This window comes from Melanostigma gelatinosum (assembly GCF_949748355.1).
Source record: "Melanostigma gelatinosum genome assembly, chromosome: 1".
NCBI lineage: Eukaryota > Metazoa > Chordata > Actinopteri > Perciformes > Zoarcidae > Melanostigma > Melanostigma gelatinosum.
Genome location: NC_136634.1, coordinates 28,775,835 through 28,798,843, shown reverse-complemented (window position 1 = coordinate 28,798,843; position 23,009 = coordinate 28,775,835). Strand labels below are relative to the sequence as shown.

The 23,009-nt window shown below is 46.5% G+C and overlaps 1 protein-coding gene across 4 annotated transcripts; it reads right to left on the bottom strand.

Moving 5' to 3' along the window:
• On the bottom strand, window positions 1–20,023 carry bmal1a (basic helix-loop-helix ARNT like 1a). 4 transcript variants are annotated; one of them, XM_079272406.1, is made up of 20 exons: window positions 19,901–20,023; window positions 11,638–11,824; window positions 10,100–10,163; window positions 9,293–9,440; window positions 7,322–7,342; window positions 7,113–7,145; window positions 6,188–6,217; window positions 5,552–5,709; window positions 5,268–5,347; window positions 4,994–5,086; window positions 4,754–4,871; window positions 4,222–4,371; window positions 2,353–2,599; window positions 1,826–1,932; window positions 1,587–1,737; window positions 1,409–1,488; window positions 1,223–1,331; window positions 764–857; window positions 246–339; window positions 1–163 (listed from the first exon to the last, which is right to left on the bottom strand). In XM_079272406.1, the coding sequence occupies exons 3-20, from the start codon at window positions 10,143–10,145 to the stop codon at window positions 6–8; spliced, it is 1,917 nt and encodes a 638-aa protein (XP_079128532.1). In that variant the 5' UTR covers window positions 10,146–10,163; window positions 11,638–11,824; window positions 19,901–20,023; the 3' UTR covers window positions 1–5. The 4 variants fall into 4 exon arrangements, with proteins under 4 accessions (XP_079128532.1, XP_079128533.1, XP_079128534.1 ...); XM_079272407.1 differs by lacking the exon at window positions 7,113–7,145; XM_079272408.1 differs by lacking the exon at window positions 10,100–10,163.
• Window positions 20,024–23,009: the final 2,986 nt, after the last annotated feature.

The window sequence follows — 23,009 nt, the reverse complement described above, 5'->3', positions numbered from 1 at the left end:
CGTCCTCACAAAGGCCAGGGCAGGTCGCTGAAGTCCACGGGGCCGCCCAGGCCGGCGTCCGCCTCCAGCAGGGACATGATGACGGCCATGGCCGCCTCGTCGTTGCTCGGGCTGCTGGAACCGGGATCGTCCATGATGTCGATACTCAGGTGGGAGTTGTCACCTGGAGGGAGGACGAGCGGTTGAGAAAGCACCAAAATAAACTCGGTAAGAGAGTATTTAGTGTGTGTTAATGTCCAACTCACTCATGATGGACTGGTTGGAGTAGGGGTAGCCTACAGAATCAGGTCCAGGAAGGATCCCTGTGCTTGGCAGCTCGGGTGTCCCTCCATTCTGAATCTGTAGATGTGAGACACACACACAATCAGTTTCCTCTCAGAGCAGACAGTGACGCACACAGGCAGGATGTGTCGGTGTAAATGTTCATGCATCACACCTTCCCACAGAGCTAGGCTACCTGTTACAGCTGCTAAGCTAACCAGCCGCATCATGTCCATGGTTCAAACCTGAGGGGACTGGATCTTCTCATGTAACTCTCAGAAAGAAAGCCAATGAGCTCATTTCACACTATCTAACTCGTCCTTCAGATCAACGGTTGGCTAAATCTCTGCTCATCAGGTCAAACATCGGATGACATCTGTGCTGTAACAACAAGCTGCAGATGTTGAGTGGAGCATTAATCATGGAACATGGAGCTGAACCAATCAGCTGAAAGGGAAGTCCGATCCGATCAAATGCTTCTGAAGGTGTGCTCATGTGTTACCTTCTTGCCCCCTGGGGAGCAGGTGTCAGGTGGGGGTGTGCTGGTGATGTTCAGAGGGCTGGAGCCACAGCTGGAGGGGGAGGAGCCTCGGATCCTGACAGACACAGAGACACCGATGGTTTTTATTAGGCTATGTTTTAGATTTGATTTCCTAATCACCAACCTCAGTGGAGTCATCGTGTGTCATTGACAACAGGTTTGAAGACATGTGACATGCGGTATTTTACCAGCGTTAAGTGTTAGACTGTAGCCGTCTGAGTCAGCGTTAGTCAGGAGGACTGAGAACAGATCGGCAGAGTCAGCACTTCTGCTACTTATTCATTTTATCGTCTCCCGTTTTTCAAATGATATGAAATGTGAAATGTTTGCATTTGCCAAGTGTGTACATGAGCCTGTGCTGTGTGCCAAGTCACTCCAACAGAAACACCCCCGACATGCAGCGCTCTCCTCTGCACTCACCTCTGGATCTCCATCACTTCCTCTGCAATCATGCGTCCAATTTTGCCGGCTCCTGCTCTCGTGCCCCCGGGGATGCCAGGGACCGTCTGCAGCGCCCGCCTTCCTCCACCTACCAACCAACAGTTCATTGAGAAGGATGAGTGATGGACAGCGGGCGGAGGATAAATGAGCATGTGTTACTTTTACCCTCTGAGGTGAGAACACTGTCCATGCTCTGTGGTGAGGCAGCAGACTGAGGGTAGTCTGACCCCTCCATCAGAGGACACCTGCAGAGACAAACACACGGCATCTTTCACCTACGCCTGCTCCATCATCTACAGGGGGACGGCGTCTGCTACGGGGGACGGTGTTCTGGTCTACTTACGACACGACGGTGTTGGTGGACACGATGTACTCCACCTCTTTGGTCCAAGGGTTCATGAAGCTGAACCAGCGGCTCCTCAGCGTGATGAAGGAGCCGTCTTTGATCTTGAATTTGTAACAGTTGGTGTTGATCTTCTCTCTCATCTGCAGCACTATGGAAACACACACGCACACACACTGAAGAGTCCGCTCGTGCTCTTCACTCAGCCACTGCACCATCAGCAGCCATGAGGCAGCTACCTTGTCTGTGGCACTCTGCCAGGTGGCCGATGTCGTCCTGGTGGAAATACTCGTAGAAGGAGGTTCCCAGCAGCTCCTGGGGCAGGTAGGCCAGGATGGCTGTGGCCCTGAAGGTGAGACGGGCAGACGGCGAAAGCTCCAGTGAACTGTGACAATATGTCATGTCAGCTACATTCTGACTTCCAGCATCAGACGGATCCAGATCGAATATAATTATAACATAACAAACCCTGACCATGCTGGCTGAACCAACATCCTCTTAACACTCGCTATGTTTAACCACTCTTAGGCTCCGCCTCTATACAATGTGAGCATGAGAGGGGCCAGCTGTCTGTCTGTATCAGCCCCCCCATTCAACCATCATTCAGCCTCTTTCTGCTCTCTAAAGGTTAGAAACACGTTTCAGTGTGAAGTGCTCTACAGACTCAGATGACAACAGAGATGAAGTGAAGCTGTAAAATGTGCTGAGGACACAAATAAACCACGAGTCTCCGTTTAGAGCTCCCCCTCACTCTCTGGCGTCTCACCTCTGGTCAACGAAGACAAATTTGCCGTCGATGGCGTGTCGGGAGACGTACTCCGTGGGCTTCACCCGGATGTCCGCCAGACTGGGCTGGGGGACGATGTGGGGGTGCAGGCGGCCGATGGCCACCAGGCAGCTCAGGTTGCAGCCCTCGTTGTCGGGCTCGTTGTCCTCGTCCAGGCCCATCTTGGTGGGGGGCCAGCTCTTCAGGTAGCCTGTGCTGTGGATGGTGCAGAAGCTCTTACGGTCCGCTGTGATGAGGAGAGAACAGCTCAGTGAAGGGAGAGTAAAGGCGTGAGCGTCTCTGATTGGCTGACCGTGTGAAGCTGTTACCAAACCAGATGTAGAAACCCATAAGAGATTAAATGATGCTTTAATATACTGAGACTTCCATTTAGAATTATTAATAACCCAAGAAATAAAAACCTTCTTTGCAAACTGCACAAGTAAAAAACTAAGTAGTGGCCACGCCCACCTTCTGATGAAACTACAAGACTAGTCATATGGAAAATCTTTGACACAAAGCTCGTCTGCGTTTCACATTTTCCATATGTTGAGATTCCGTAGCATCTCATTCCACACACAATACTGTGCAAGATCATTCCTCCAGAACTCAGTGTCCAACAAGACAATCACGACGGCTTCTATGTAAGAGCTCACAGGAGTAACGAGAAGAAGAAGAAGAAGAAGAAGAAGAAGGAGGAGGAAGACAACGAGAACATCCTCCGTGAAGTCCAGCGTAGCAGGAAGCTAAGGACACCAACTTATTAGCCGCTCTCACTCCCGTTGGTAAACCACCGATGCTTTGACCCTGCTGTAGGCGACTAGCGGCAATTTTCCTTTTAGTCACCGAGAGGCTAAGTGGGGGAGATTTATACTTGCTCCCTCTCTCACCCCCTCTCCTTCCAATCCTTCCCCTAGTCTGATTCCGACAGCTGATAAACCCCCATTGTGACTATTCCCAGCACCACGTGACTCAATTACCGGAAGTGACAAAAAAGGGCATACAAAATGACACGGGCCACACCTGGCTCCTACACCTGTGTTGATGTCTACCCTCCTGTTTTGACCTCCTGCTGAGTTTCTCCACATGTCGGCAGTGAGGGCTCCGAGTGGTGACCTGCATGTAGTAACATCACACCCAGCTTGTGCAGGTTGATGTCTTTATTTATCTTCTGCAAATTAAACACAAGTACCTGAATATTGTATCAACATGAGCCTCTGAGGAGTTCGCTCATATTTGTCAGCATCAGGACCAGCTCGGGGTTCAGTGGACACGTGCAGAGCAGGAGCCGGGGATCGAACCGCCGGTCTTTGTGGTGAGGATGCCAGTGTACAAACATGTCTTTCTCTGCCTGTTGGTCAGTACTCATAACCACAGGGCCGTTTATGACAGTAACGCGCATAACCAGGTGTTTCATGGCTCTGTGATCAGCTTCAGTGACGTGCAGCAGGAAGATGAAATGGACTCAGTGAACCCGTTTGTCCCAGAATGAACCAAACTACTGGTGTTAAAGCTCCCTCACCTCCCACAATGTGCCAGCTGCTACTCTTAATATGTGAGAGTTCTACTCCCATTATAGCAGCGACAGAGACCACTGCGTGCTGCTCCACATCTCTCTGGGACACTAGGCCTTGCGTGATACAGTTTGGTATGGACTTAAAGAGGCCCACGTCCTTAGTTGTGTAACGGAGAGGTTCTCCGATCACTGATGTGTGGTTCCTGGCTCTAATCGGGATGGAAGAGCAGCAGAGCAGGGCTTTGGTAACGAGGCAGCTGAGGTGGAGAAGAAGCTGCTGGGCAGCCTGACACTTCAGGGTAAGAGGAGGAATGTGGGTGACAGAATTGAATCCATGTTGGAAGAGAAAGTACCTTTTTTCTTGGAGCAGGTGGAGGGAAAGTCCTTGTCCTCTACTTTGACAGACGGCCTGTTGCACTTCATCCTGCAGAAAAAGGAGCGGCGGGCTCCAGAGCAGAGACGGGACGGTCCGGGGGTGATGTCCGTCTTCACCGGAAGACCCGCTGCAAACACACACACACACACACCTTCAGAGTCCATCACTGGACTGACTTGTTTCTCACATCCGGTGCAATGTTAGAGGCTAAAATGTTTTATCCTCAAATACACAAAAATAACATGAACCAATAAGATTTCTATTTTCACTTCCTTGAATGATGCTCATTCCTTCCATCCTGCAGGGAATGAATTCAACTATTACTGCTGCGTCCCCGTGTCCTCGTCATAGCTTCCTACTTGCTGTTAGTCATATTTCCACCTCCTCTCTGCTGTGTATGATTCCCATGTAAGCGCTGCCTCGTCCTGCTACGGCTGCTTTATGTCACATCAGATGAAGATGGAGGCTCAGGCTGGCCCACAGTCCTGACTCTGCATGCTGGGCCTTACTTTTAGCATCGATGAGCCTCTCTCGTGGGGCCGTGTCGGAGGAGGACAGCTGCTCTTTCACCTTGGCAATGTCCTTGGGGTGAAGGTAGTCGAACAGGCTCTGACCTATCAGGTCGTTCTGAAGACCCGAGAGAGAACAGAGGGACTGAAGTCAGACGGGAACAGAGCACAGAACTACTAACTGACATCTTCTACTAGCGTCAGAGGGAAACGCTCCCAACACAACCAGGGCCAGCTTACCTGGCTGTAGTTGAGAATCTTGTAGACGGATTCGGAAACAAAGAGGATCTTTCCACGGTCGCACCCGACCACAAACAGGAACCCATCAGCAGCCTGCATGGTCAGACACAGAGCTCTTCAGAAGCACAGTGATGCAGCTTTAGAACATGCAGCTGGATGCTGAGAGACAAGGCTGAACACCACGAGTCAGAAGAGGACGTAACAGCAGCGTGGTGCTACACTGTGCTTACTACCACTGCACTACGACACGGTGGAAGTGTTGGCCTGCACTCACCCTTAATATCAAGTGCTTCAGCTCGTCATCAGAGAGGAAGGCGGGCTTGTAGTTGGCCTCTGTGTACGGGTTGGCTGCACCTGCACACAACAGTAAAGGTATTCACACTGCACTGCTCATCCAACGTCTGTACGCCGCTGCTTCACATCTTACACAATTCTGCTAAACAGAATGTTTTACTGGAACACAAGGACCAGCTCAGTTCCCGACAGGGTGAAAATCATACTCGTGGTTTACAGTAGCAGCCACAGCTAACCGAACCCTCACACGCCGCTCATCCTGACCTCTGAGTGTCTTCATGTGCTGGACAGCCATGCGCAGCACCGTCAGCTTGTCTAGTTTGCGGGACATGGCGTTACATGTGGGCACCAGCGATGCCAGCTCGTCGATGAAGCTGTTCATCTTGTCCCTGCGGCGCTTCTCGATCTGGCTGTGAGCCTCTCTGTGGAGGGACAAGCAGCAGACATCAGCAGTGATCACACGGAGGACCCTCTTCTTCTCCCAGCTGGCTGGCAGTAATCTCAATAAATCCAAAAATCTCTCTCACCCGTTGTATAAATAGACAGAATCCAAAAAGCGTGGAAGTTATGGTAACATGCTATGAATCTCAACACTAAGAAGCGGCTGCCCTCTCCAGATGAATCCTCGTGTTGTCTGTCCTTCAGCACCGTGACAACACGTCTCTGTTCTGTCTCCACTAGCTGCTACTAACCCCACGTTCTTCACCACGCACCATCAGCCACCAGGTGATGTTACAGCTCCACATAATCCTCTGATCTATACACGGCAATGTATAACGTTTCTTACTATCAACGCACACAAAGCTGCCTCTGTTCAATGAGACAGAGGGACATTTAATGCATAAGAGGGAGGTGAGCCGGTATGAGGAGGCAGTGAGAGAAGTGAAGGAGCTTCCATACCTGGCATTCTTAATCCGGCCCTGCTGGTCACTGGAACGACAAACAAAGCAACATTAGAGAAGAGGAGCATCAAGCTCTTCCTCACACACAGTTATGTCAAAGTGGAACAATTATTTACCCAAAAGCTCTGCCCTACAGACTGAATGAAGAATTTACCGTATTGACAAATTTAGAGTTAACGGTTTCAGTTTTCCAGTTCCCCTTTAAAGTGTTTATTTTCTAAACACCTTCAGTCACATCTAGTGGACGATGAGATGTTTAGATATTAGTAATAAAAGTACAGCCGTCGGCACGACAGAGATAAAAGGAAGGGTTTGACACGGTGGAGATGACAGAATAGTCTTGCTGAAGCGGAGCGAACAAGGACCGTGTTCCGGAACGTTACACCGTTGGGCGCTACCAGGACGTTCCCCTGGACAGCATGGACCCTCAGGGTAAGGGAGACGACACAACCAATCAAATGAAGGAGCATCTGAAGCTCGCATCAATGTTCTCTCTGCAGGGATGATATTGGATCATAGAATCCTGGAGGCCACCAGGAGGCCACCTGGAGGTCACCTGGAGGTCCTCTTCCCCTTTTGTAAAGAGCACCCGCCCCCTTTGGAGATATAAAGGGCTCATTCGAAGGCAACTAAAACAGCTGATTATACACTAATGAACACATACTCATGAATATTATATTCAGGTGTGTATAAGAGAAATAGATAGAGAATAAAAGTCATGTTCTACTCCTGTGAGCACCACTACCTTCATGGTGTCGGTGTGCTGTTAGACATCTCAAGAGATGGACCTCTGACAAATCACAACACAACTACCCACTCTGATAGAAATCACTGCAGGTCAGAGAGGAAATATGGTTCTCATGATTATGGGATGGGATAGAAATACAACACTACTGAGCATCAAAGCGCCTGCTTTCTCTTACCTTCCCAGTTTATCTTTGTCTGGGTCCATGTCACTAACGAGCAAAGACAGGAGAGGTTAGTTTACACCAGAACATTCATGAACCCACAGCACCGTCTCAGAGCAGGGGGCTCACTGGGCTCACTGCTCTTCAGTCTCTCATGCTGTGAAATCTATTGAGGGTCATTGATATGTCAGATGAATTAAACATTGAGTCAGGTTTGAACTTACTCAAATGAGAAGCCATCAATTCTGTAAAGAAACACAAACGTATTAATGAACATGAGAAATGTGAATATTTACAATGTGTAAAAAAGCAACGGACTGGACTACCAGAGTACAGATTATGCTTTCTTTCTTTCCTGCACTACGTCCCACATCTTATTCCCTCCACCCTGCCTTTAGTTGTTGGAATGCTGTTAAGCATTCCAACTATTGTTATCCTGTTTCTTTATTCAACTATTTCTTCCGTCCCCCGTTTCGTCGCAATGCTTCTTCTTCTTCTTCATTTTTTAAGCTACAGAAACCGTTCAACTATCAAAATGTTCAGCTCCTTCAGCTCATGTCTGCTATGACTTTTATTGCTATTTCTAACCTTTAAACCTTTTGAATTATTAAGCTTTTAGCAACTTTTTTTTGAATGGGTTTCTATGGAGAATATTTACAAATCCTCTTAAACTTCTTCAACTTTCAAATCCTTCAACTTCCTCATACTTTCAGCTACAGACACCATTTCAACTTTCAAATGTTGAGAAAACCCTCAACTATTGCCAACATGATTTGTCAGATTTGTGATATCTTTTAAACTTGTTGAACTGCAGCAATTTAACTTTTATGATTTTTCAGCCCTTTTCTGACTTTATAATGGGTGTGTATTGCGCAGCTTAGAGTGCGTGATGTCACCGCTAGAGTGAAGAGCAGCTTGAGATTCTTGTGAAAAAAACATTTGTGTTTTGCCACTGTGTCCACAATCTTCACTCTTCATGCATAATTTCTGGATGTAGAAGTAGCTAATATTGTCCTTGTCGTAGAAAAATTACTGTGGAATCCCACAGATTTACACATTTGACACGGAAGCCGTTAATTGAGAGGAAAACCAACTTTCTGCTCCATAGAGACCAATGTTAAATTTTGCCTCAAAAACATCTTCCACAGAACACGGTACCCCATTTCTAGATCGCCAGTTAAGCCACATTTTTTACACTACAGACACAATTTTTACAGGATCTGTTCTTCAACTCATCCTTCCCCTCAATTATTAATATCGGAGCAATAGGAGCTACGGTTATGGGAGTTTTGATGCTTTGTTTGAGAGGTGTTTCCCTGTTTTATCTCCATGAAATGGCTTCAGGCACACAGGTGTTTGCGATTGAGCCAATTAGTGATGTTGATAAACACACAGACACACGCGCACATACACTCCTCTCCCTCTCTCTCTGTGTGTCTCTCATACAGTCATTCAGGTCTTAGGGATCTTTAGAGGTCTTTCCCCCCTCCTCCACACACACACGCCATTTTAAAATAAAAGCCCCACAGAATGAATCCTAACTGAAATGCTTGTGATGAGCCTGTCATTTAATAACCGGTTTGTGTTTATCGAACATTATGATTCTGTCTCCTCTCCCCCACACCCCACACCCCATTTCAAAATAAAAGCCCCAGAGAGTGAATTCTAACTGAACTGCTTGTGATGAAGCCTGTCATTTAATAACCTCTGTTTATGTGTGTCAAACATGATGATTATGTCTCCTCTTCTAATTACTAATACTTCGACTACAACTTCTACGACTACTGCTACTACAAATATCACTACTGCTACAGCTAGTACTTATTCAAATGCTACTAATACTTATACTGCTAATAATACTTCTACTACAACTTCTACTTCTACTACAACAAATATCACTACTGCTGGAATTCTTTTAAGCTACAGAAACCGTTTGAATATCAAAATGTTCAGCTCTTTCAGGAGAGGGGTGATATGACTTCATATTTGTAATCTTTCAACTTTTAGAATTATTCAGCTTTTTGCAATTGTTTTAAAATTGGATATCTATTTTCAGCAATGTTTTTGAGATTAATTTCAGCTTTCAGCATTCCAACGCATTTTCAGCAGGAAATGCATTTTCTAGTTCCATTTGTTTCCTTGTATAATCTTCTTCAGCGCTGTTCTTTCTTTACTCCCCCCCCGGGTGTCCTTACTGGTAATCGGTAGTGCTGCCCTTCCTCTTGCGGGTGTAGTCCATGCCAGGCGTGCTAATGGAGCTGGAGATGAGATCAGTGGAGCCGGGGGACATGAAGTCAGTCATCGTAGACGAGATGTCCATCCTTTGGTCTGCCATCAGGTCATCTGCAGAGCAAAGACGAAAAGCGGACTTTATTGAAGGGACGAGGAAGGAACTGGTGGGTTCAGCTGAAGTTTGCAGGCTCCTACGTCAACAGATAAGAGAAACTCACAAACACAGTGCAGTACAGACTGCTTCCATAACATTAAACTGCCAACTAAGAACCAAGGCATGCGAATGATGAGTCATGTTATCTTACTGACCTGAAATCCTTAGAGGAGTTCAGGTCAGCAGCCGAGGTTGGGAGCGTTTTGATTGCCTCCTAACGGCTCTCAACATGTTGACAGCGAGCCTGAGGCTCGCAGCTAACGGTGCTAGCAGAGAAAGTGCTGACAGAGCGAACAGTGGAGGGGAAACATGAGAGGGGTTCAGTCATGGAAACGTACCACGACTGTGACCTCCGTGTGAGAGCAGAGCAGTGAGCTAACCAGCGGGGCACCAACATGCACACTGCCGACCGGCTATGTGAACAAAGAGATGAGAAGCTCTGATAACAACACACACTCCTCCATATCTATACATAGATGATAGATGTTGATGAGATATCAATGATCTGAATGTGAACACAGCTAAGACCAAAGGGGTCTCCGTGGAAACATCTCGTAAGGAGAGCTCCGGACATTCCTCTTCCTTAGGACCGTCTCTGTCATCAAGTCCCACTCACCACAGATGTTCATCACGGCCTCTGTGTTAAAATCATCTCCTTCCATCCACTCTGGAGCCCTCAACTGTGAACACACAACACGAAGGGTCAGTCCCAGCAGGAAAGCGGCCCTTCTGAACCTAGACACACAGTGAGAGCTTCAGACATCGTGGCATCCAGGTCACATGTGGAGGAAGACACCATGCCTCATACCGTACGGTTTGCATTACAGTCACAGTGGTGTCATGTGTAGGGATGGGTACCGAGAACCCGACCAGAGCATTAATGAGCTACGATGTTAAGAGGAATTCATCTTATTGACAGTTTAGATGCGTTTCCAGTGAGATATTTATAATGACTCTGCTGTTTCCGGTTAGCCCTAGGCTAACTACCGGTCAGCCCTAGGCTAACTACCGGTCAGCTCTATGCTAACTACCGGTCAGCCCTATGCTAACTACCGGTCAGCCCTATGCTAACTACCGGTCAGCGCTAGGCTAACTACCAGTCAGCGCTAGGCTAACTACCAGTCAGCCCGAGGCTAACCACCGGTCAGCCCTATGCTAACTACCGGTCAGCTCTATGCTAACTACCGGCCAGCTCTATGCTAACTACCGGCTAGCCCTATGCTAACTACCAGTCAGCCCTAGGCTAACCACCAGTTAGCCCTATGCTAACTACCGGTCAGCTCTATGCTAACTACCGGCTAGCCCTATGCTAACTACCGGTCAGCCCTATGCTAACTACCGGTCAGCCCTAGGCTAACTACCGGTCAGCCCTAGGCTAACTACCGGTCAGCCCTAGGCTAACCACCGGTTAGCCCTATGCTAACTACCGGTCAGCTCTATGCTAACTACAGGCTAGCCCTATGCTAACTACAGGCTAGCCCTATGCTAACTACCAGTCAGCTCTATGCTAACTACCGGTCAGCCCTAGGCTAACTACCGGTCAGCCCTATGCTAACCACCGGTTAGCCCTATGCTAACTACCGGTCAGCTCTATGCTAACTACCGGCTAGCCCTATGCTAACTACCGGTCAGCTCTATGCTAACTACCGGTTAGCCCTATGCTAACCTGAATGGGGACAAAACAATTCAATCATCCGGCTCTTCAATGATATCAGACCGAAAAGATACAATTCTGGAGGTTGTAATGGAAAATAGATCTCATACATATTCATCATCATGGAAGATTTTAGTGTGAAGAACTCGGAGAACATTCTATCACACAGCCCCACAGTGTTCTGCAGTGGTGGCTTTAGACTCTCAAGGTCTGAATGTATTATTGCCCATCAAATTCACTTTTCATGATAATAAGACATATGCCTATTCAAAGGTAGTCTGTGGTTCTAATCCAATACACTTCAAATTCTGCTCATACACATACACTGTAAGTAGGAAACACACAAAGTGAACTGTATCCAATGTCCTTTTTTACATTCCAAGCTTCAAATGTCTGTTTGTACCTGAGCTGCCTCCCCAACATTCTCTTCATTTTCTGTTGAAGCATGAGAGCAGCAGGCAGCCTTCCTCGGTTCACAGCAGACCTTCTGCTTCACTTACCTGGATAGGACACTGGACCAGGCCTCCTGGAGGGGCCGGGTTTGGTCTGGATCAGTCTGGTCTGCTCCGTCCTGGTCTAGTCTCAGTCTGGTTCGATTCAGCCGGACCTAGTTTCATCCGGTTTGATGTGGTCAGTGTGCCCCGACATGAACTGACCCTCAAACAGCTGATGCAACCAGTCTACCCCCTGGAGAGAGAAGAAAAGAAAAGTCAGTTAAATGCAGATCTAAAGATGTAAACAAAAGACATCAGCAATGAAAAACAACACCACATACGTAAGTAACATTACAAAACTTGATTAAAAGCAAAACATGAAACACAAAGTCACTTGAAGTCGTTAGGTTCTCGACTGCTGACCTGAACAAAGTGAATCTGGGCTATTTGGATGGTTTCCTTATGCTCCATCCGTCTCCGGCTAACTTTCCGGTTTTAAACCCAGTAAACCGGCTCTTAGTCATACATATGGAGAAGCTATCATGCTAAAAGACTGAGGCTACAGTGATGTCAGAACCCTGTGTGGCTGCTGAGCGTACCTACGTGTTTGCTATGTGTTCATTATCTAGTCAGACCAGAAACAAATGAAGAGGACAATTAGGATGTGGATTAACTGATGCGTTTGGCAAATGTAATGCTTTCAAAGGTAGTGTTGGCTGGTGTTGCTGGACTGTTAACTTAGCATAGCATAGAGCAGAGTTGCTAACGTGAGCCTAAACTGCTGCCCACTGCAACCTGTGTAATCTGGGGATGTTCTTTGATCGATCCATGTCGTTTGAGCCCCATGTTAAGCCGCTGTCCAGATCATGTTTCTTCCATCTGTGAAATATCAGTAAACTGAGATCTGTAGTATCAACAGCTGAATTAGAGATGATCATACACACATTTATCTCTTCACGCATTGACTACTGTAACTCACTTTTCTCATCACTCAGTGTATCTGCTCTTAACTGTTTGCAGTTCATCCAAAACGCTGCCGCCAGATTACTCACCAGGACAAATCAACAGTCACATCACCCTGTAGCATTTAGGATCCACTTTAAAATCCTCACTCTCATTTACAGAGCACTACACGGTCAGGCGCCCACATATGTGGCTGAACTACTTCACCCATATTCAAAACGTCTCAGGTCAGACGTTTTAGGTCTTCTGTCTGTCCCACGCACTCGACCTAAGACCCGTGGTGACCGAGCCTTTGAGGCAGTAGCACCAAAGCTGTGGAATGCTCTGCCTGCACCTCCACGCTGTGCTGTTTCTGTGAACTCATCCAGAATCTCCTTCAGACACACCTGTTTAGACTAAACCTCATGGCCTAGGCCTGCTTTTAAACCATGTTTTCATTTTGTACTTACTGTGTGTGTAAATGATTGGCCCTGATATGGTCGCATTGTGTTTATGTAATCCTGCCCTGTTAACAAATAAATCTTATTTACTTACTAAACTCTGACAGCATTTAGGACCAGTTTCAACCCAGTAGAGGGAAATACTCCACAGTGGAAGTGCTATTTGTGAACAAGGCTTTTTAATCACAAGTCAAACACGCAAAAATATCCTAAATCTGTAAGGCAAGGCAAGTTTATTTGTACAGCACATTTCAACAACAAGGTAATTCAAAGTGCTTCACATGAAACCATTAAAAGCATAAAGGCAAAAGTAAAGGAGATTTAAAACATACATTGAAACAATAATCGATGTCTCCCTGAGACATTACGCTGCACGCAATCAACCATACACTGCCGCATTTCTGCAATTACTCGCACACAAACCACGTCTGGAAAAGATCTCTGCCGATCTGCGTTTTATAGTGTACGCCTTGCACGAACTCGGTCCCGGAGGAAATGGCGACATATTGTGCACTTTCTAAATTTAGATTTAGACTCTGTAGGAGTCATACTTGCCTAAACTATTTGATAATATAATGTGAGAATGTGTGTGCTAGTCAGACATCAGAGAGGCCGCCTATGCTAATTGGCAAAAAATTACATAAACTCACAGTCTATAGTCAGACTGAACAACTTTTAGTAAAAGGATGTTACTCATGTGATTCTTGTCGTTGGTCACTTCGTCCGACTGACCCAGTAGAAGTGTGTGTGGTGTTGTATCTGCAGAGACCCTCCCTCTGCATGGACCTTCTCTTCCGTCTCATCGAGCAGGTGCCAGATTAAAGAACGCATCAGAGAGGATGCTACAAAGATGGTGGACCCAGCGCCAAACAAAAACATAGTGAGGCGAAGCTCCAAGTGGACAAAGCTGTTGCCAGAACGAGAGTGAATCTGAGGTAGAGTCTCACCAGCCGGCCCCATTGACCGGGGGAGGAGGGGCCAACTTTTAATGTTGGTTCACAAACCGAAAATCCTACTCACTGTGCCTTTCATAAGAGATGGTACAACAAAAGTCAGCCTGAAAGTGAGACTGAATCCTATCAGCATCCGATTAACACTTGGGCAGTTGAAATGTTTAATGTACAGCGACAGCAACATGCAGAGCAGCTGAGTTCTAGGTCAGGACCGGCTTGGTGAGCCGCGCTGGGACAAAGCTATGGGCTGCAGGGGAAAACCACGGTGTCATGATTGAACACTGAAAGGAACCGGTGCTGGGGAGTGGAAACTGGGTCAGCCAGTCTCTGTGGTCTCAAAACCAGCCAGCTTTGATTTCCATCCACCACCTACTTCTACTTCATCAGTGAGTCAGCTCGACATTCAGCTAAGTTTGCTGCTCTACACTTTACACCAACACACACCCACCCTCAATCACAGCTCCTCAGACACTGTCACAAATAGTTCATGATAAAAGCACTCTTAACATGTCTGATGATTTTGCAAAGATGGACAATTACTTTTTTTAGAAACAGGAAGTCTAAAAAAATCTACATCTGAGTTTATATTTTTCAGCCAAACTAAATAGTTTACAGGATAGTCAACATTTGTTCCTTTATAATGCATTTTATACTTGACGTCTTTCTTTACAGGGCTTGTACAAAGACAATAAAGTAGTCCATTGTTATGAAATATGAGTTTACAGATAATTACAATCCCTCTTCGTCATCGTGGAGGTTGTTTTTTGGCTTTTTGCCGGTTACTCGTTGTACTCTTGTTTCTTCACAGTACATGTTGTTAGTACTCCCTCTGGCGTTTGGGAGAACAATGCAATGAACAGCGCGCTTAAGTCCCATTTGTCAGATCGATCTCAGTTTGTAAGCGATGAAACCTCGATGAAGACCAACGTTAGTCACAGAGTTCCACAAGGTTCTGTGCTTGGACCAATTTTATTCACCTTATGCATGCAGATGATACTCAATTATATCCATCGATCAAACCAGACGAACCCAACCAGCTCACTAAACTTGAAGCATGTCTTAAAGACATACAAACCTGGATGACCTGCAACTTCCTGATCTCAGACAAAACTGAAGTTATCCTACTAGAACCAGAACACCTCAGAAATCAGTTATCTGATGATGCCGTTTCTCTAGAAGGCATTGCTCTGGCATCCAGCAGCACCGTAAAGAATCTCTGAGCTATCTTTGATCAGGATATGTCTATAGTTAGGGCCGGCTCGGGTCTATAGTTAGGGCCGGCTCGGGTCTATAGTTAGGGCCGGCTCGGGTCTATAGTTAGGGCCGGCTCGGGTCTATAGTTAGGGCCGGCTCGGGTCTATAGTTAGGGCCGGCTCGGGTTTGCCTTGGACCAGCCCCTAGATAAGCTGCTATAGGCCTAGACTGCCGGGGGACTTCCTAGGATACACTGAGCTCCTTTTTCTGTATGAATTATTGTCCCATTATTCACATTACTAACTTTGCTTCTTCCTCGGAGTCTTTGTGCTTTCTCTCCTCACAGGTTTCCATGGATCGTGGTTGTATCTGGACCCTGGTCCTTCCTGGCACCCACTACTACTATCAGTATGATTATTAGTCACATTACTATTACTGACACCATTACTTATTTTATTGTTATCCTACTATATCCACTGCTGCTGTTGTTATTAGTAGTCATAATGTTTCCATCATCATTCTGCTTACTACTCATGATATCAATCATATGCAGTGAATGTGTTGTAACTCTGTTATGATGTTCATTGTGTACACTTGACATCCATCACACTTCTGTCCATCCTGAGGGATCCTCCTCTGTTACTCTCCCTAAGGTGTCTTCCTCTTTTTTTCTCCCGGATGAAATAACTGTGTAGTAATGAACCCACAGAGAATGATCACGGTCGCTCAGCTCATGGTTTTTGTTTTCGAGAACTTCTGACTAACTGATGCAGTGCAGACTCACTGGGAAAGTGGCTGTGTGTGTCCGTGACACTGCATGCAGTGGTACTAGGTGCGGTTCTGTCGTATTAGTTTTATGTGTACAAGTATGAGAACATGAGTACAGAACTGGACCAATACTACTTGCAACTAAGCTTGATTATCCAGTCTCGGACAATAACTGTTGAAGCAAAACTAGCTAAGAATGTCCTCTGTTCTATAATCATGAGATTATACTGCTGGTGGATAACAGCAGCCGCTGCTGCACCAGCTCTAAGGACTGCAGGTAGCCTGGAGCCTGCCAGTCTGGATACACCACGGACATGTAAGGCCTTCAAAGAGTAAATGCATGCCATTAATCATTTGCTGTATTTTCCCACTGTACCGTTTTCAGTCTCACGTTGTATCACAGCTGAGAGCAACAGCTCGTTCTAAAGTGCAGAGGGTGTGAGCTTGTTGAAGACACACACACATCCTTATCATCACTAAGTCAAACCCCAGAGATACATATGCAGTTACATAAAGACATGCACTCTACACATTGACCTTACTCGCAGCAACAAGGAACAGAAGTGCTGCCTGAACACAATACATGGGAGTTCCAAAACGGTTTTCCTAATATTTGTTTCCTTAGCAGCAGATTTCTTTGATTATGGGGTGTCAGGAAGTGTATGAAGCACATGGCCAATAACAGAGGCTTTGGGTAGTAGACATCAGGGCAATAGGCTGCATTTGACTGCTCAGAGATCCTTGGGTCTTTGTTACTGAAAATGCCTTTCACCCTTCTGGATGCACTTCATCATTTACATCATATGCATTGAATGTGTTGTGTCTGTAATGTTGTTCATTCTGTACACGTGACATCTATCACACTTCTGTTCATCCTGATAGTGGGATCCTCCTCTTTTGATCTCTGAGGCTTCTTCCTTTTTTTTTTATACCCGTTAAGGTTTTTTGGGGATTATTATTCTACCGATGTGAGGCATGAGTAGCTGAATGCAGGTTACTACGTCATCGTTTCCAAACGTATGCGTTTACGCCGTCCACACGAAGAGGCAACTCCGGAGTTTTCAAACCGATCCGTCGTCGGGAGCGTTTCTAAACTCCTCTGTTTTCAGTGCTCTAAAACGCCGGCGTAGTGTGGATGCTCAGTGTAAACGTAGCAAAAGACATGCATTTTAAAATGGAGACGTAGTAGTGTGGACATGGCCTCAGTAAGTAAGAGAAACGGATCTCAGTTGGATACAGCTGCTAGAGATTGTTTTCTCCTCTCGTGGCAGGCTGTCTCAGAGCATCCCGGTGCCCCCATGAATAAATAAACTGTCTGTAGCTCATGCCAACTTATAAAATGAAGGACCTGGCTTTGTTGAGACGGTCAGTCTGGTGTTTCAGGTCTTGGGAGAGGCCTGAAACGACAGAGTCCCCTCTACACACAACAAACGTCGCTGTTCGTCTGAGAATAACTCATCATTAACGCCGATGCATAATGAATAATGTAGGATTACTGTTCCTCATTCAATGTATGGGATATTTAAGAATTTTGATGTAATGCATTTATTAAAACAAGACAAGACACACCAAGCATCAAATATCACAATATTAGATACGAGAAAACGTTGAGAACAAACAGTTAGTTGACCCTTTGCTAAGTCTCGCCCCTTGAAAGCAGACCGGCCAATCATAGTGTAGCTCTGACCAGCAGCTCTACTCCATAGACTCATCAATGCTTTCAGGCTGGTTCAGTGGATTTGGAGCTCGTCATGGCTAAACGTTGCGTAATAGTGATACTCGTTACACAGAGAGGTTGGAAGGAGAAACAATTTTCTAGAACGTTACATTTCTACATAAAAAGCTGTGGAGCTGACATTAGCATCATGAACTAGCAGTAGCACTGGGAGCAGGGAGAAATGGATTCACGTAAGACCCAAGACTCTTATCTTCTAAGATTCTGAATGGATTATATCGCTCTATGTGCCAATTCCAGAATAGATTGTGAATCTGGAATCGATTTATCTAGAATCAACTTTAAATCTAATCAAGGGATACTGAAAGATTCACTCCCCTGTAAGTAGGTCTATGCTACGCTAGACACTGAAAGATTGTAACAGTGAATAAAGAGGAAGAGTATTGTTCCTTAATTTCATTGTCTTCGGTCTCCATCGCCAGGTGATGAGGTGGTTCTCTTTCACACTTTATCTCGCACTTTATTTAACACTAGCTTTATCTTGTTAATCTCATTTCATCTTGGATATATCCATCAAATGCACATCGTAGACCATTCGGTCTGCTTCTTTCTCGCATCAATTTGATGTTTTTACCAAAAGCTAGACAATATTTGGTCAGGGAGTGCAGTTTGACCATTTGGGCTCCATGGTAACAAATCTCTGACAGCTAGACAGAGTAGCAGGGGGGCGGGGCTTAGCCAAGGGTCAATAACAAATGTAGAAGACAAGAAGAGACATTATTAATTTCATCCAGCAAGCACAGTCAGTACGTTCAGGAGAACGTGTATGAATCTGTATGTATCCTTCATGAGAAAAGGAACATCTCATCACATTACAATGATTTAAATTAAAATGCCACAGCTCAAGAAGCCCAACATCAAACTGAATCCTACTATCATCACCAGATCTCTTCGATACACCACGGAGGAATGCAACCTTCTGCTGCAACAGCCTTTCCACCTATTTGTTTCAATCTAATGAACATGGTCAAATTAAAACTTCCATGGATGCTTGGCGTCTTTGCAGAAATTACTATTTTATTTATTCTTCATGGTTAATTGTGGGCCTGCTAAATCCTCACAACAAACTTGAGTTATCAAAATGCCTTTGAGGCAACACCAATCAATACTGATGAGCACTATGTAGGTGACTACCCGTCTCTGAGCATACATATCACTTATCAGCCCAAGTCTACGGTCCCGCTGGACGTCTCTCCTGTCATGAAAGGGTTAATAATACATGAACTACCACAACACTACTGTTGAAGCACAGTAGTGAGAACGAGTTATTGAGAAAACATGTCACAAATTTAACAATCTATAACAGACCAGTGAAATATCTCAACATAAAAGCCGCTGTAGACTGCCAACACTCGCTGGATTGTTTAAAAATGAATCTACAGCAGACCAAGAACCGCCATCAGAGAAGACTGTATTCCAAACAAACCAACGATCTGTGAGGATTCATGCTGACGAGTATGACTCAGAAGATGAACTAACAATGAAAAGCTACTCCTCCTGTTGGAGTCCTCCTGGAACCCTCAGAGTTCGGGATCCCCTGCTCGAGCCCGGTGCCCCGTGTAACCAAAGCCCGCTGATTGAGCCCGGTGCCCCCTGTAACCAAAGCCCGCTGTCATGATCATCTTTTGGTAAACAACGCGGAGACTGCAGAAACCGTGCGGTCGCCACATTTCCACTGCCGACACCGTGTCCCGATATTTCAGAAGCGATGTGCCTGCTGTTTGGAAGCAGCTGCGGTCCTTATAGGTTGAACTCACGGTGCTATTTGAAGAGACATACGGGGACGTGAACGGTATCGCAGCGGGGTGGATGCTGTCGAAGAAACCGAGTGCCAGATACCCACCAAGGCCTGTTTACATGGCTAGCGTGATAGCTCTGGATAGCATTGTTCACTCAGTGTCTCGCACTTCGGACACGTTTAGTGGACATTTAACGAGCCCACGGACCGACACCTACCTGTCCGCGAGCTCCCTTCGAGCCCCGACAAATGCTAACAACCGTCAAAGCTGGTCCGTCCTACCGGTGGCGGTTTACCCTCCTTTTATCAATAACAGCATGTAGTCCCGTTGGTGGACTAATATTAGCATACAGTCGCTCGATGTGGAGCGCTAACTGTCAAGACCTGACCAGCGGCTAGCGTCCCTCCTCCTGCTCTCGAGAGCCCCACTGACATGACCACAGCGCTGGCAAAGCATCGACGACATGGTTTAAATGCCAGCAACGTCACCGAGATGCAACATTGATAACCCGGAGGCTTGTTTTCATTGTATACTCACAGTAGGTTCAATGAGCTCGGTCTATCCATTGAAAGTCGCTGATAATATGTAATATCGACCCAAAGAACTGTGACATAAACGATTCTCGATCGGTGACCCAGTTTCTTGTCACCGTCATGCCTGTCGAACCACTAACCTAGTTTTTCAACCAATGGGGCTCGTGCTGCCGCCGTAGGTGCCATTCTAGCCAATCAGACACACGTTGAGGCTGGGAACCTATGATGGACGTACTAATCGACCAATGAGAGGCAGCGTCGAACGGAATGCAGGGGCAGCTTGTGTGCGAGAGTATGTATGAAGAACACTGCATTACATGTCCGTGTGGTAATGAGAGGTAGTGGGTGGCGTGCATTCATCATGTTTCTCCACGTTTTTTGTTGGGGTCCTGGTGTTGTCACTGGTGTTGTTATACAGCTGAAGGTAAACTTATCATTTTCATTCTAAAATGGATTTATTGTGATTTTAGTATTTTGCTAGAGCAACTAAGAAAACATGTAACTCCCTCCTTGTCTGGGTCAAGTTCTTTAGTTGCCTGCACTGTGCACATTGACGCCCCCTGCTGGTCATACTTTTACATCTTCTCCGGTCCGAACATGGAAACACACAATTTAGATGATTTTTCCCGACTTATGTTATTATTTTTCATTTATGGTGAAACTATAGGAGGGTAAATTAAACGATCAATACCACCAGCCAGATATTACAGTTATTCATTACATTTTGATTCAGATTCTGTAATTTCTGCAACTGTAAGTGTTTTTAATATTTGTGTGGCTGTATCTGGTTCGGCTGCTGTGTTCGGGGAGCAACTCGCTCAAGCACAATTTGACATGCGGGCAGGAGGAGGATCGAACCCCCGGTTAAAGGACGACCCACTCTACCCACTGAGAGCCGCCCCTTGTAAATAAAATATATTCATTCAATGTTAAACACAGCTTATACGCGGATATGTGAGTTCTAGTGCAAGAAGGTCAAATACTCCAGACGGGGCATTCATAGCGCTCGTCTGAACACAGTGAGAAGTATTAGAACTCTGAAGGATAGCTTTTGCCCCAGTTAAATGTCACATAGCCTTACAGAGAACTAGTTTCAACTGCCAGCTCCGTCTTAGAGATAAAGAGGCGCCCCGCTTATCAAGTCGGCCAGACATAACAATATGCTGCTACATCAACATCCACACATACTGATGATCCAGAGAAAGCGGTCCCAGGACGTGAGCCAGTGTGGGCGGAAATGCCCAGCGCTCCTACCAGGCCGCTGACAGCTAAACACAGCTCCGCCTGCGACTTTGCCTTAACCCAGGGATTCCCAAAGTGGGGTGCGCGAGCTGCCTCTAGGGGGTGCGCGAGAGGAAAAATGTAATGGCGGTGCAGTCCTGTCTCCTAAAAATTACGTTCCCCCAAAACTAAAATGCATTCTCAATTACGTTTTACCACGAACGTATTTTCTCCCTGATTACGTTTGTGTTTGACGTACAAATACGCTTCTCATCAACATATCTTCGCCATACTCTAGTCTTTATTATTTTTCTGTGATCTGCCTCGCCTCTACCCCGCCACCCACGAGTTATTGACCCGCGGCCTGTTCCGAGGGCTGAAGACCTGACGATCGGGTGCCTCACGGCGGGGGCGGCTGGAGACCTCGAGTCCCAGCGCCAACGGGTGAGCGCCCCGCCACTCGGAACCATAAAACCAAGTCCCGGATTTCACCCGGGGGACATTCTGGAGGTATTGTGACCGGGTGATGTGCCTCGTTGCTGGGGAGGTATGAGCCGAGAGTGGCGGGGTGTTATGGAGGTATATATTACAACTCGGTGTTGTTCCCGTGCGTGGATGAGCGCATTTCTGCCGGAGACAGGCGGCGTGTTGTGGTAGTATTCTGACCGCGTAATAGGGAGAAGGCGAGGCGGTGGCGGAGAGGGAAAAATGTTAAAGAGATGGTGGAATGTATGATTGGAGAGAGAGAAGCGAAAAAGTTGGACGTGATCCCGGTGTCCAACAACACTGTCGCGCGCATCGATGCTTTGTCCGAAGACATCCTGGCTACATTAGTCGGTCGCGTGAAGAAGAGTGAGTTTTACTCTCTGCAAGTAGACGAGCCTACAGATGTGGCCAATCTGGCCAATCGTCCGTTACCTTCGTAACGTTACGTCCGTTACCTTTTCGAAGGCACGGTGCAGGAAGAGTTTTTGTGTTTTTTATCTTGTAAACAAACGCCACGCGCGAGCAAACTGTTCTCTCATTCGTCCGATTTTTATGCGGCTCTGTTGCTTTTTCTTTTTTAAGGTGTGTGTGTGTGTGTGTGTTAGCCGTATTATAGATTTATTGGGAATTGTGTTGGTTAGGGATCGTAAAAAATTAAAAAGCGAAAAGAGCAGGCAGACAGTGCAGGCACAGAGACAAGAAGGGAGTGAAGCTGAGATAAGAAAGACAGGTGCAGCTGAAGGGAGGGACAGTGGGAGTCTCGTTCAAGGTCGGAGGGGCAGCAGAAAATTTGGCAGGAGCTTTGGCTCCATCTGGTGGCTCTTCAGGAGTACTGCGTCCAGAAAAATGTGGCTGGCGCTGTGGCTCCATCTGGTGGACATTCGGGAGTACTGCATCCAGAAAATTTGAATTGAAAAAAAGAAGAACACAAGAAGATATGGCTGGAGCTGTGGCTCCATCTGGTGGCTATTCAGGAGTACTGCGTGCAAAACTGAAAAAGCACTCACAGACACAGGAGGCAAAACAGCATGGAACAGAGACAAGACACATTGGGATAACTGCATGAAATGATGGACAGAGGAGGGGTGGTGGAAGGCGGCTAGTCCACTGCCTCCATCAGTCAACAACCTCCGATTCTTTGCCAAAGATTTGACAAAACGAGTGGCCTACGCACAGACAGCAGAGAACAGTCAAACCAAACGATGTGTGTTCGTTAACCCCCTGAAGCAAGCCCGCAAAGACAGAGAAGAGGAACACCGAGTGGCGATGATGGCATTAGAAACGGCCATGACGGATCGGATGCAGGTGGACATGCCGACCGGAAAAGGCAAAACCAGGCCCCATCTGTCACTTGACGTCACCCCCCTTGACATTACCCCCCTCGACATCACCCCTGCCACACAAGC